The sequence below is a fragment of the Erpetoichthys calabaricus genome, assembly GCF_900747795.2.
Source record: "Erpetoichthys calabaricus chromosome 1 unlocalized genomic scaffold, fErpCal1.3 SUPER_1_unloc_10, whole genome shotgun sequence".
NCBI lineage: Eukaryota > Metazoa > Chordata > Cladistia > Polypteriformes > Polypteridae > Erpetoichthys > Erpetoichthys calabaricus.
The window spans coordinates 448,912-463,998 of NW_026261575.1; the positions used below are offsets into that span (position 1 = coordinate 448,912).

The window sequence follows — 15,087 nt, forward strand, 5'->3', positions numbered from 1 at the left end:
TATTTACAGGAAAACTGTAAAACTATTTACAGGAAATCTTACTCTAATTAAAAAATTACAAAACTCCCTTCATCATCACAAAAACAAACGCAGCTTCTCTGATGACATTATTGGTTTAATAGGCTCCTATAAGGCAGCAGGACACTGAGCCACCCAGCCGCTCTCCAGCTACAGCGTATTCTCGCTCAACTGGCACGTGACCCGAAATCGGCGACAGGCTGACGTCATCCAATGCGACGCCTCCTGAAGCTACACTGCCACCGTCTCGCTTTGTGAAACACTACACTGACGCAAGGCTGTTGTTGATTGAGGCAGAAGTGTGATCGAGTTCAGAAAGAATCTCACCGGCAAGACGCAGGCAGTAAGTACTTTGGAGATACATTTTATGTACTTGTGAGTTTTCATTCGCTCCATTAGAATCACCGCGCGCGGCGAGTTCGTGTTCGTTAGCCCCCCGCTGAACTTTGTTCGAGTGAATCCTCCTGTGGCCACCCGCGTGCCATTGCTGTTCATTCGTATCAGCGGTTCACTCACGTGGCTGAGTCCCAAATTTTAATTCTTAGCACCCAGTCACACCGCTGGCGCCTTTTCATTCCTGTCCGAGTGTCCTTTTGTCGTTTCCTTCGCGAATCGCCGGCATCGGGCAGACGGCCATTCCACACGTAAGATGCTTTGATTTCTGCCTTTGTTTCTCTTTTTTTACTCCGCGGCGCTCAGTTCTGACAGTTGCGGGGTTGGTGACCGGCCGGCCGGCCATTGACCGAGCAGTAAGTCCCTCGGGCTTTACGAGTCAGAATAGTAAAAGCGAAAAACGAACTGGGGTACATGACCATGGAGAATACGATCTGAGAACAAATGAGCTTTGGAAAGGCGTTATATAAATAAAATGTAGTATTATTATTATACATTGAAAGAAACGGCAGTGCTGCCATGGCGTGCCTTGCCCGTAGTAGTTTAAACTGAATGTTCATATTGTTAAAGATTGGCCATCAGAATCTGTATTTACACACACGGCCTCAAACCTGCTTACCCCTTGCAGACAGTTACATGTGTTTATTTGATGAACACTTAATTATGTTTCAGTGCTAAAGCCAAACCAGTAAGCCTATTAGTGAGTATTAGAGAAGCTAATAGAGGTTTGTGTTACTGCCTCACAATTCTAGCAGACCGAATTTGTATCTCAGCCTGTTTTTTTAAGTCTCTATACACCAGTCTGCTCCCTCCGTTCCTCTCAACGACAATTGTTGGTTGTGCCAAAGTCTAAGATGAAGACTAGGGGTGATTGTGCCTTTGTAGTTCTAGCTCCAAAGTTTTGGAATGCTCTGCCAATTGAAATTAGGTCAGCATCATCAACCCAAATGTTTAGATCAAGACTGAAAACGCACCTGTTTTCGATTGCTTTTAACTGTATATGAGAAAGTCTGGTATCCATTTATGGTCAAGTTTGTCTGTGTAGTGGGCTTTCTCCTCACGGAGCTGTTGCTTCACCTCTGACTGCACCACCTTGATTTCATTTTTATCTCCAGACCTACAGGCTTTCTTCTTCATATTCAGTAGGCTTTCAGGTTTTTTTGTGATCCATCGTTTGTTTTTGGGGAAACAGCACACTGCCTTTGTGAGGACTGTGCTATCCACAGAAAGCTTGATGTAGTCTGTGATACAGTGGCTGACACCCTCGGTGTCCTGTCTGTGTGAGTCACAAAGCATATCCCACTCAGTGTTCTCAAAGGCCTCCTTCAGATCATCCTCCGCTTTTGTTGTTCATTCCTGAATGGTCCTGCTAGTGATTGGCAGCTGCTTGACAGTGAGTTTATATGTGGGTATGAGCTATACCATACCATACCATTTTTATTTGTTAAGCGCTTAAAAACACAGCATTACAACTGACCGAAGTGCTGTACAGTTAAAACAAGCAAGACTAAAAGCAAAATATAAAAACAAACATTGAGAGAGAATTAAAACAGAGACACTAAAAAACAGGTCAGGGGACCCAATAAAACAGAGAAATAGCAAAAAGCAAGTGGAAATAAAACAGGTTAAGAATTAAAAGCCAATGTGAAGAAGTGCGTTTTTAGGTGTGATTTGAATGTGGCGACTGAAGCGGCTTGCCTAACCACTAAAGGTAAGGAGTTCCAGAGCCTGGGTGCACAGACGTAAAAAGCCCTTTCACCACGAACTTTAAAATGTGCCTTGGGAACGGTTAGGAGCAGCTGATCTGCGGATCTAAGAACACGAGGGGGATTGTGACGATGGAGCAAGACACTCAAGTAGGCAGGGGCTAGACCATTTAGTGCCTTATAGGTTAAGAGGAGTATCTTAAAATCAATTCTGAAGCTAACCGGCAGCCAGTGTAGGGTTTTTAAAATCGGTGTAATGTGTTGGCTTCTGCTGCTTCCAGTTAAAAGCCTTGCAGCCGCATTTTGAACCAATTGGAGTCTAGAAAGAGTGGCTTTACTAATACCATATAGGTAGGAATTAGAATAGTTGAGCTGGGACGTAATGAATGCATGGATTATAATCAGCGACTGTGGTTGGCAAATCTGACATGCTCCAGGACAAAAATATTCTTCAAAACAACTTTGTCATTATCAGCAACTTTGAAACAAGTTTCAAGTTTATCAGCTTCATCTTGTTTATGTACACTTTGACACAAGCACATCTCATCACAAATATTTACGTACTTAACACAGTAATAAACTCGTATTAAAGAGCAGCACCTCCCAATATTGTGACCATGGCATGCTGGAGGCCTTGTGTGCCTCAGTCTTCATCAGTGCTCCACTGTTTGGAGATTTGTGCTCCTGACAGACCAGTTTGCCATTGGTAGCCCAAAGGGGAGGGGTCAGACAAAGAACATGAATATTCTAATTGAATGAAAGTGGGTATGCCCAGAAGATGGATGCCAGTCCTGACAGTGGTGTTTACCTAAGAGTGGCACACAGAGGTGGACGCCATAGCCTGGTTGTGTCCTGCATGATAAAGCTAAATGTAGCAGTCGCCAAATGTGACTTAGCTTCCTCCTCACCACCGTGGTCAAGTGGAAAGCAAACATAAATAAAAGTTATTGGGGTACAGGAATAAAACCAGAGAACCTGTACAGGGCAGGAGCCAGCTATAGACCACCATAGGGTCCACTCACATTCAAGTCCACAACCACACTAAAAGTAGTTAGACTTGTCAGTCCACTAAACCTGAGCATCTTTAGAGAAGTGGAGAAAATAAGAATAAAAGAGCAGACATGGAAACTGCATAGAGACTTAAAAACTGGCTGAGATTCAACTTCAGTCTGACAGAACTGTAAGGCAGTAACACAAATCACAAATCTCTATTAACTTCTCTAATGCTCAGTAACAGACATTACTGGTTTAGCTTTACCAATGAAACATTGGAGTTTGTCATATTTCATAACAATTAAAAGAAAAAAAAACTTTTATATAATTGTCCATTCCAACAAAGCATGGATTTTAAAAAGCAACATCCAGTGCTGCTATGATAGGCCACGTTTAACAGCAGCACCCGTGTTTGGTTTTCTTTGTTGTTATTTCTTATTTTGTTTCTGGAGAACTTGGATAACCAAAGTGGTGAGGAAGGTTTGACTCGCCTACCTGTGACAGCAACTGTTGGACCTGCGCCCTTAGTATCCCAGAGTGCCTGATCTAATCGCTGGTCTGCCAGCAGAGCTACAGAGTGGGCGCTGAGGAAAAAAGAGCAGGTGTCGACTCCACAACAAGACAAGAAGGCACAGACCGTAGCTGCCTTCTGTCATCATGGGCAATGTAAAATCAAACGCTGGTCAGGAGCCCAAGGGAATACAAACTCAGCAGTCTCATGTGCTTCAGTGAAACGAGGCTTAGAGCTGAAACACCGGACTCTGTGGGTGCACAGGATGGATTTAAAATTGTGAGTAAGGACAGCAGCAGGAATAAAAGTGATAGGAAGAAAGAAGATGGACTTGCCATTGTTGTGAATGAAAAATGGTGCAACACTGGACACATTACTATTAAAGCACTGGACCTGAATATAGTGCTTATATGGGGGGGGGGCTTACAATCTTATTATATTCTGAGGCAGTTTTCACATGTGCTGATAGTTTATATCTCCCCTCTGCAGATGCAGCAATCACAACAGACACAGTATATTCTGTAATAAGCAAACTCTACTGACCATCCCAGTGCTTTCATCACAATTTCTGGGGTGTTTGACGCTGTTTCACTTTCCTGCTCCCTCACTGATTTTTAACTAGTTTGTGGACTGTACAGCAAAGGAAAACAAGACCCTGGACTTGCTGTGCGCCAATGTTAAAGAGGCATATAACTCTGGTGCATTGCCACCTTTATGCCGATCAGACCATTATTATAGCTCATGCTATAATCCACATTAATTTAAACAATTGTCACATTTAGCAATTTTTTTCTGACCATTCAGCAGAGTTGTGCTCACCCCTGTTTGAGCATCTTTTATTTTGGTTAGGTTCAAAACCTGTGTTAATGTATTCCTTTTCACTTTTATCTATGCCTTCTGCTTCAGGAAAACATTCATTAGTTATCTGCCCCTAAAACTAAAACAAAATCAAACCTGTTTAAATTTATCTCCGTTAATCGCAGGCTAGTTGAAGTCAGACATTGGGTGTCTCACATTAGGTGGCCATCTTTACAGGGACACACCGCCAACTGCCTTCATCTCGCTAAGATTATGAAAATGAAGGGTGTGACTTAAATAATGGTTTGGGATTTAGCAAGGTTGGGGCAAGTTGACCAGCGATTTTAAGTTCCTCCTTCATTAGGCCCTGTTTTTTAACATAATCCTGAGGCCTAACTTGTATAAACCTTCCTTAACATTATATGATAACAAAATTCAGGGACCCCAGCAACGCTGGATGTTCAATCAAAGTAGTGAATACTGTTGGCACACAACTGTGCAAGATGGCCTCCTTCTTCTTCTACCCTGATGGACCCTCCTTTCATTCCCAAACTCATTTAACTCCTAATGTGACATGAAAAGTGATGAGTTACTGTCTGATTTCTATGATCTCTCTGACTTGACATCAGCTTTAACTAACAGGATGTTATAAAAATCAGATGTCTTTAGATCTGAATGATGCAGTTTTAATGTAATTGATTTCTGTTTTTTTCCACAGAGAGAGAAAAACCTGCCATTTACTGTAACATTTAAATGGATGTGAAAGAGGAAACGTGTGAGGCTGACCTGAATATCATTGAGGAGAGGACCATAAATGTTAAGGAGGAGGACTGTGAGTGGGAGAGTGTCCACCCCAAACAGGAGAGTCTGGACATTAAGGAACAGGACAGTGAATTGGGGTCAGTGTGTATTAAAATGGAGGATACAGAAGAGTGTGTCAGCACTGAGGTGGCCACCTATAGGAGTATGGAAAGTGTCAAGGAAGATGACCTTCATTATGGAGATCAAGATAGAGCAGTGACCCAATTAGTCTGTTCTCATAGCAGACACTCTTCATCTCCGGAGTCTTCTATCAATGTAAAATATGAATCATTACAGTCTGACAGAAAGACGATTGAAAACATTTTATCTTCTAGAACTGAGGAAGGTCAACCACCACCTAAGACGTCATCTAAAACAAGTAAGTGAAAAATAACAATCGGTGTACGTTTTAGGGTCAGGGTTATAGGCCTGAAAGTGCTGTCTTGTGCTTTTTTTAAAGAAACATAAACAAATGTTCAAACTATATTAAACACAGCAATTTCACTATGTTTTACACGGTTTAGGAGTCTGCACTTCTTCCATTATTGTTTGTAACATTATTAAAACACTCTAAGCCTGTCTTTGGTTAAAAAAAAAAAAAAAGGTTTGTGAACCCTTTGAAATTTCTTTCATTTCTGCAATAATTCCTCCTAATTCTGTGGTCTGATCTTTAATTAAGTCCCCCAAAACAGACAGACACAGTCGTCTTAAACTAATAACAAATACCCTTGTCATTCCTGAATACATTGTTTAAACATGGGAACAGTCCTCGTTTAGCTGCAATGACCGCCACCAAACATTTCCTGCAGCTGCTACTCAGGGTTCAGTTTCTTGTCTATTCGTCGTCTTTAAAGTTTTCAGTTCCTTGATGCCTCAGGGATTCCTTCAATGATCAGCTGACTTTCAAATTCAATTCTTTATTGTCATGTGTACAAGTACAAGTACCATGTACAATGAAATGTTTGCTTGCATGTGCCACTGCAGACAGTGAACATAGACAAAGAAAAAAACACACACAATTTATATAAATGAATATAAATAAGTAAATAAATAAAACCAGAATCCTAGGAATAAATAGAGACAGTGGAAGAAGTATATGTGCAGGTAGCAGTGGAGGTGACCCAAGGTTACTGATTGTTCATGAGTCTGATTGCAGTTGGGTAGAAACTGTACCTGAACCTGGAGGTGCGCATCCAAATGGACTTTAGTTGCTTCCCAGATGGGAGGAGGGTGAAATGTGACAGTGCAGGGTGGCTGGGGTCCCGCCTGATACGGTTCACTTTCCTGACACAGCGTGGTGTGGATGTCATTTCAGGTAAAGCTAGTGCTGGGCGGTATACCGGTTCATACCGAAAACCGTTTTTTATTTTTTTTATGATATGGATTTTTCTTATACCACAACACCGGTTTAAATTGCCTAAACGACGTTCGGAACGTGGCGCAGCGGGAAACTGTTCAAGTGGGGACCTTTTTCACTGCTACACCGCTAAACACAGATTTGTTGCACGTGGGCTCTTTTTCACTGCTACACCACTAAATAGGTATGGTGGTGTAGGTATTGCGCGGTGAAAATGGACAGGGAACATTCCGAAACTGAAGCCGGCGATAAAGTTGAACATGATGACACAGAAGAACTTTTGCCGAGAAAAAGGAGTCGCGTCCGTTGCCTGGAGATACTTTAGTTTTAAAAGATTAGATGTGTAAATACTGTTTCTATACTATTGGATAATACTGCAAGCCAAGTTGTACTTGTTTTATTTGTTTTCAATACAGTGTAATGTTCCTGGGTACTGTGTAATAGTGTGACGGCATGTTGACTTTATTCTCGACATTTCTACTTTATTCTCGCAGTTTATGTCAAAATTAAAGTCAACATGTTGACTTTATTCTCGTAATTTGTCATTAAAGTAGAACATCGTAAACTAAACATCGTAAAATGAATATTTAATTTACTAGATTTTCTCAAACCCCGTCATAAGTTATATAGTATATTAAATGCTTTGTGTTAAGTGTTCTCCAAGATTCTTAAACTGACTTCTTCTTGCACTAAGAGGAGGCGCCGGCAGCGATCGCCGCACAGAATACATTCACTTCATGATCTTCCTGCTCTCTGAACATTTAGAATGCTAAGATAAATACTTAATATAATTTTCATGGTGAAATGCATTAAAGCATGCATTAATCATATGGGGGGCACGGCGGCGTGGAGGTTACACATGTATAATGAAGATATTTTTAAAGTTCTGAACACTCCATGGGCTAAGTTTATAACTAGTTTTAATTTCACAAAGACGTTTATCGTGTGGTGATTGGTTATGTGGTGAAAGAAAAAGGAAGGACAGGAACTGGGGTTTTGGTACATCAGATAGAGACAGCATGCATGTAATAAAGAAAGCCCGCTCAGAAGAACATGCATTGAATTCTGTGTTCGTGTCTCCGACCAGCAGATCACAAACCCAACATTTACACAATATTTAAGTTAAACCTGTGCGATAGCTATTCATACATCCAGTTTTTTTGAGCCTCGTCACACCTGCCATAAAGTTCTCTACATTGAACATACACCTGGGGACCCCTTACTGCGAGGGAGCAGCACTACCGCGCATGTGTAATACCTGCTTTAATGCATTTCATCATGAAAATGATATCAAGTATTTATCTTAGCATTCTAAATTTTCAGAAAGCAGGAATATCATGAAGTGAATGGATTCTGTGCAGTGATCACTGTCTCATCTTAGTGCGGAGGAAGTCAGTTTAAGAAGCGTAGTGATTAACCACTGGGTCGGGGAATGTAACACAAAGCATTTAATGTGCTGCATTAACTTATGACGGGGTTTGACAAAATCTAGTAAATTAAACATTGATTTTAGGAAGAAGTTTAGTTTACGACATTCTACTTTAATTATGAAGTAAACTATGAGAAAAAGTGGAAATGTTGACTTTATTCTCGACATATAGTTTGTTTTTTTCTTCCCTGTGTCCGTTTTTTTTTTCTTCACCATGGCCCTAATATGATTCCGTAGGGCTATACCACAAATAGCATTATAAATGCAAGTTGCAGGTTTATTATTTATATATATATAGCTTAGCTTGAAGCAAGGTCCATATTAATGCAGTTTGCCTAAATGATGGTTCAGTTGGTAAAGATGTCATCACCAAGTTGCACTTGTTTTATTTTATTTTAATTTGGTGAATACTATGTAATGCACCTGGGCTTGAAGCCTTGAAGTAATAGTGCAACTATCACTAATAATACTATTATTTATTTTATTGTTATTATTTATTAGTTTAAATATTATGCAGTTTAATGATGGTAAAGTTGTTTAAAAAGTCACTTTAACGTGTCAGTGGTCAGAGATTGTTAACATTAACCGAAAGTGTAATTGGTTTACAAAAAATATTTACAATTTATTCCTTTTCTAAGACATGTTCAGTGCAATACAACTTTTGACAAGCACTTCTGGATATTTTACTAAGTCTAAATGCCTCTTTGTATGGTTGAAAATATGTTGTCAAAATTATAGTTTGTTTTTGCAAAATTTGTTCAATAAAAAGGTTCTATATTTTGACTGCATCTGTCATGCAATGTGATACCTTCTCCATTAGTGCCACCCCCTTGAAAACTATCACTTTATGGGGCAATGCAAACCTGTATTAATACTTGTGTGCACATTAAAATGTTTTTTTTGTACAATGTACAATACTCTTGACAGTGGAATAGGTTATTATTAGCCAGTAATTGCAGTGGAAAATGTGGTTAACATCCATTCATGCATGGGGAGAAAAATACCGTTGAATACCGTGAAACCGGGAAAATTTAGAAAAATACCGTGATATAGAATTTTGGTCATACCGCCCACCCCTAGGTAAAGCCAATGAATCCTAAGCTCTTCATTTTGATTGGGTGGTCCAGAACACCAGCTTTCTTCTGTTTAAGCCTTTCTCTTGTAGATTTCTTCTTTTTTTTTCAGCTGATTGTCTTTTTCATTACCTAACTTATCTCAAGCTTTCACTATCATGACATCTCCTAGTGCTGGGTGGTATACCGATTCATACCAAAAAAACGTTTTTTATTTTTGTTATGATATGGATTCTTCTTATACCGCAACACCGGTTTAAATAGCTTAAACAGCGTTCGGAATGTGGCACAGTGGGAAACTGTTTAAGGGGGGACCTTTTTCACTGCTGCACTGCTAAACGCGCATGCAATGGAGTACATGCCTTATTGGAGGTATTGAACGGTGAAAATGGACAGAGAACATTCCGAAATTAAAGCTGTATTTTTTTCAATACTGTGTAATGTACCTGGGTACTGTGTAATAGTGTAACAACATGTTGAATTTATTCTCAACATTTCTACTTTATTCTCGCCGTTTATGTCGAGATTGAAGTTGACATGTTGACTTTATTCTCATAATTTGTCATTAACGTAGAACATTGTAAACTAAACTTCATCTTAAAATGAATATTTAATTTATTAGATTTTCTCTAATCCCGTCATAAGTTAATGTAGTGTTCCCCAAGCCATATTAATCACTATGTGCTTTTTAAACTGACTTCCTCTTGCACTAAGAGGAGGCACAGGCAGTGATCACCACACAGAATCCATTCACTTCATGATATTCCTACTCCCTGAACATTTAGAATGCTATGATAAATACTTAATATCATTTTCATGATGAAATACATTACAGCATGTATTAATCACGTGGGGGCAAGGTGGCGTGTAGGTTGTACTGCTGCCTCGCAGCAAGGAAGTCCCGGGTGTTCCCTGCCTTGCATTTGCATGTTTTTCTGGTGGGTTTACTTGGCGTGCTTCACTTTTCTTTCAAAGTCATGTAGGATGTGGGGATTTGTTCTGCTGTATTAACCCTGCTAGTGTATGTGTTACTCGTATTCACCCTGCGAGATGCTGGCGCCACGTTCAGGATTTCCTCCTGCCTTGCACACAATGCTTGCTGGGATGGGTGCAACCCTGAATGGATGGCATAATTAAACATGTATAATGAAGATTTTTTTTAAAGTTATGAACACTCCATGGTCTAATTTCACAAAGATGTGGTGATTGGTTATGTGGAGAAAGAAAAAGGAAGGATAGGAACTGGGGGTTTGGTACATCAGACAGACAGCACGCGTGCAATAAAGAAAGTCCGCTCAGAAGAACATCCATTGAATTCTGTGTTCGTGTCCCTGACCACCAGATCACAAACCCAATATTTACACAATATTTAAGTTAAACCTTTGCGATATCAATTCATACATCCAGTTTTTTGGAGCCTCGTCACACTTGCCATAAAGTTCTCTACACTGAACGTACACCTGGGGGCCCCTTACTGCGAGGGAGCAGCACTACCGTGCATGTTTAATACCTGCTTTAATGCATTTCAACATGAAAATGATATCAAGTATTTATCTTAGCATTCTAAATGTTCAGAGAGCAGGAATATCATGAAGTGAATGGATTCTGTGCGGTGATCGCTGCCTGCGCCTCCTCAGTGCAATAGGAAGTCAGTTTAAGAAGTGCGTAGTGATTAATATGGCTCGGGGAACACAACGTTAACTTATGATGGGGTTTGAGAAAATCTAAATAAATAAATTAAACATTGACATACGACATTCTACTTTAATGACAAAATAAACTACGAGAATAACGTAGAAATGTCAACTTTATTCTTGACATAGTATTTTTTTTCTTCTTCAGTGTCCGAATTTTTTTTTTCCTTCACTGTGGCCCTAATAAGCTTCCGTAGGGCTTTACCACAAATAGCATTATAAATGCAAGTTGCAGTTTTATTATTTATGTATATAGCTTAGCTTGAAGCAAGGTCCATATTAATGCAAGTTGCCTTAATGATGGTTCAGTTGGTAAAGATGTCACCACGAAGTTGCATTTGTTTTATTTTATTTTATTTTATTTTTATTTGGTGAATACTGTGTAATGATGTAGAATGTTGGTCATACCGCCCAGCACTAACATCTCCTATCGGATGTCTTTATAACAATTTTTAATTCAGTGCTGCTTTGCTGATGACATCCTATCCTGGTCCTGCAGAAGTAAAAAAGCCCTAAACTGTGATACTACCATGAGGTGATAGCAATGGTGTGCTGTGATCTTTTACCTCCAAACCACCGTGAAATGGACACACACACATGGTGACATGGGGATTCAGGCCTTCAAAAGACTGACACATCAGACCAGGGGTGACATTTATAAAACTTTGCATGGAATTGAGCGAAAAAAAGCAAAAAAAAAAAAAAAATGGAAAATGTGTATGCTTAGAAAAAAATCAGATTTATAAACTGGATGTATGCACATTACTACAAAATTTACTTTTATAAATCATAGTTACTTTTTAAATATGTATATGTGAACACTCCTTTAACTGTCACCCTGAAAACATTCACATATGGGGCCTGCTAATCCATCACCTCTGTATGCAATCATGATGCTGCAGAACTTCATTGGCTGGTAGATCAGCCTCTTCCTCCTGAAACATCGAAACGCCACCACCTGCATTCAAGAATATCTGGCTTTGCTCTTCATCTGAGAGTGAAAGATCAGGCATGGCATTATAGTGCCTCTTCTCTGTGCTTGGTGTTTCAGGAAAGGTGTAGGGCAAAAGTGTCTATGCAGGAAGCCACTGTCACCTGGCACATGTAATGACATGATTGTTCTTGTCCATGTACAGCACCATCATGTCTTTCAAAGCTACTTTGTCTCAAAATAAATGAATCATGGTTTCAGTGAGGCCATGTAGACGTGACATTTGTCAGGCACATCTTGGATGACTTGTGTATTAATGGAATGTCACTGCTTACGGTTTTACAAAAGTAGCTTCAATCTTGCTAGGTGCCCTTTTTACAATATGAGGGCAGTAAAGTGTTCAGTTGTGTTAGGAGAGTTGGACACAGCTGCAGATTGACTTTTTGTGTTGGCAAAAACATGTCATGTATTATGTACGTACACCCACACTGTACAAAAACCAGATATAGTGCATTGCCAGTCAGTTAATGGCATTCACAACAGCAGGCATAATGGAGTTAAGGTTGGCCGAAGTATTGTTGAGCTGTCGGCCAGTTCCCTGAGAAGTGACATCAACTAGCAGATTTAAAGTGATGACAAAATAGAATTTCTTCAGTGCAAATACGTATCATTGGCACTCTTAAATTAACTAAAATACAATCTGTACATCATAGCTATCATTTTTGAGGTCTCATATTTGTCTCATCAACTCACATTATAATAACGGCTTGTTGAAATTAATATTTCTTGCAAGTAGTCATTGAGCTAGTTTGGCTGCATTTTCCTGCTTGATCAAGGGTGTTGTCATTTCCCAGTTTCTCTGAAATGTTATTGTCCTGCCCTCTGCCTCAAGCGCCCTGCCTGAGTCGACAGTCAGATAAACTCCCTTCCAATGACCACACAGACAAGAGTTTTCTGTTTGCTTTCTTTACTGAAGCCAGTTGGAATAGGGTAAAACTACAAATAAATCGTAAATACAATAATGTGAGAATTACTTATTCTTTACAAACATATAAAAAATAAATAAATAACTTCACTTGAATGACACGTTATCTATGCGCACTGGCAAAGCTGTTAAAGTCTGAAAAAGGTACGCTCACAAGTACTTTTATAGTGCAGTGAAAACTTATAACAGCGGAAAGTTGCTAGAACCTTTAAAATACTTCTTTAAATAATAACAGATTCACAAACATGCATCAAAAACAGAGAATTGAACTTCTATAAACATTTCTACATACCGACAATGCCTTTTAAGCCAAACTGAACGTTCAAAGCAGGAAGTGAGACAAACATGTGCTCTCTGTTTTGTTTTTTACTCTCTGTGGCGCAGCTTTATGACATCATCGCCCAGCGACAGGCTGTTCCTCAAGTATAGGAATGTTTAATTTCACCACTAGATGGTGCTAATCTTAAGCCTCTCCTGGTTCAACCCTTAACTAGAACAGCACACTCCCCGCCTGGTATCCCATAGGATTCCACTATTTTGTTTTTTCCTCTTCTGTTCCCAAATACTTTGAAGGAAGAAGCAAGACAATCTCATTAACAGGCCTGAGAAACATCTTGGCCCCACCTGATTTATTGACTCGGACTTGCACTTTACGGACCCTCCCATCCTTACTAGGGTACACTTCAGTTATATTTCCTAAAGGCCAGTCATTCCTCTTAGTTTGAGAGTCCTTCAAAAGGACCACACTTCCAAGCGTAAGATCTGGACGGTTAATTTGCCATTTCCTACGGAACTGAAGGGTAGATAAATACTGCTTGCGCCACCTATCCCAGAAGGTATTAGCAAGGCTCTGTACCCTACGCCATTGCTGCTTGTACAAGTCAGATTCTCCAAATTCCCCAACTGGAAGAGGAAAAGAACCCATTTTCTGAGTAAGGATTGTGGCAGGTGTGAGAATGAATGGATCCGAAGGGTCAGCTGACACAGGCACCAGCGGTCTATTGTTCACAATAACAGTGACCTCAGCAAGAAAAGTGGTAAGTACCTCGTGTGTTAATTTGGAAGACCTCATTTGTTCAAACATTGAATCTAAAATCCTCCGTGTGATACCAATCATTCTCTCCCATACACCTCCCATATGAGACGAATGAGGAGTATTGAATGTCCAAGTGCAACCATGATCTGCAAGAAATTTCTGCACAGCCATTCCATCAGAATTGGAGGGAATTCCTAGTTCCTTGCAGGCACCAATGAAGTTGGTTCCTCTGTCCGAACGAATGTGCTTCACTGGACCTCGAATCGCTAGAAACCTCCTCAAGGCATTAATGAAACTGGAAGAGTCTAGGGATTCAATGACCTCGATATGAATACTTCTGACACTTAGGTGAAAAGAACAGCCCACCTTTTACTCTCACCGTGGTTGCTTCTTGTTCGTTGTGCTGATATAGTCCAAGGCCCACACACATCTAATCCAACATGTGTAAAGGGAGGCTCCATGCTGAGTCTATCCGGTGGAAGGTTTGCCATCTTCTGTACTTCAAAGGACCCTCTGAGTTTACGGCAGATAACACACTTAAAGATAAGGCTAGAAACACATCGCTTGACACCTACTATCCAGTAGCCACCTGACCGGATTGCTCCTTCTGTAAAGTGACGTCCTTGGTGTTGTGTCTGCTCATGGAAGTAACGCACTAATAGGGTTGCTACATGATGTCGTCCCGGCACAATAAGTGGCCTTTTCTCATTAAGCTCTAGACCTGCCTCTATGACCCGACCTCCAACTCTCAACAGGCCATTTTGATCGATAAAGGGATCCAGAGTCCAAAGTGGACTTTTCTTTGAGAGCCTTCTATGTGATTTGAGACACTCAATCTCATCAGCGTAGGTTTCCTTTTGAACTGTACGAATAACGACTGCTGCACTTTGAGCTAGTATGTCCGGTGTTAGCAGTGACTCACGATAATCCCATCTCCTACAGATCTCAGCAGGTTTATTTTGAGCTTGCTTAAAGTGACGAACAAATTGAATTAGATTACCCATAGCTCTGGTTAGATAAATCCAGCTAGAAAAACGGTTGAAGCGTTGAGACCCCAAACATGCAGATTCTGCCGTGCGACATACTGTAACTAATGGCCGGACTTCTGAATCTTGAGCTGGATTGACAAGTTCAAATGTCTCTTGCACAGGAGGCATGATTTCAGGTCAAGATAAGAATTCCGGTCCAGTAAACCAAATTGTATCCTTTAAGCTGGCAGCAGATATAGGTCATGTTGCAATGTCCGCAGGGTTTTGCTTTGTATGCACATAATGCCACTGATCTGGAAGCGAACTTCTCCGGATTCTTTGGACTCGATTATTCACGTAAACATAAAACCTCCGCTTTTCATTATGAATATAT

General features: G+C 40.2%; 1 protein-coding gene across 1 annotated transcript in view; it reads left to right on the plus strand.

Moving 5' to 3' along the window:
- LOC127526327 (gastrula zinc finger protein XlCGF7.1-like) overlaps positions 1 to 15,087 on the plus strand; it is a gene marked incomplete at its 3' end in the record, with an annotated part of 246,987 nt that overhangs the window by 217,208 nt on the left and 14,692 nt on the right. The window contains exon 2 of the mRNA XM_051921618.1: positions 5,138 to 5,599. Within this exon, the coding sequence (XP_051777578.1) occupies positions 5,173 to 5,599 (427 nt within the window). The remainder of the gene's footprint in view (positions 1 to 5,137; positions 5,600 to 15,087) is intronic.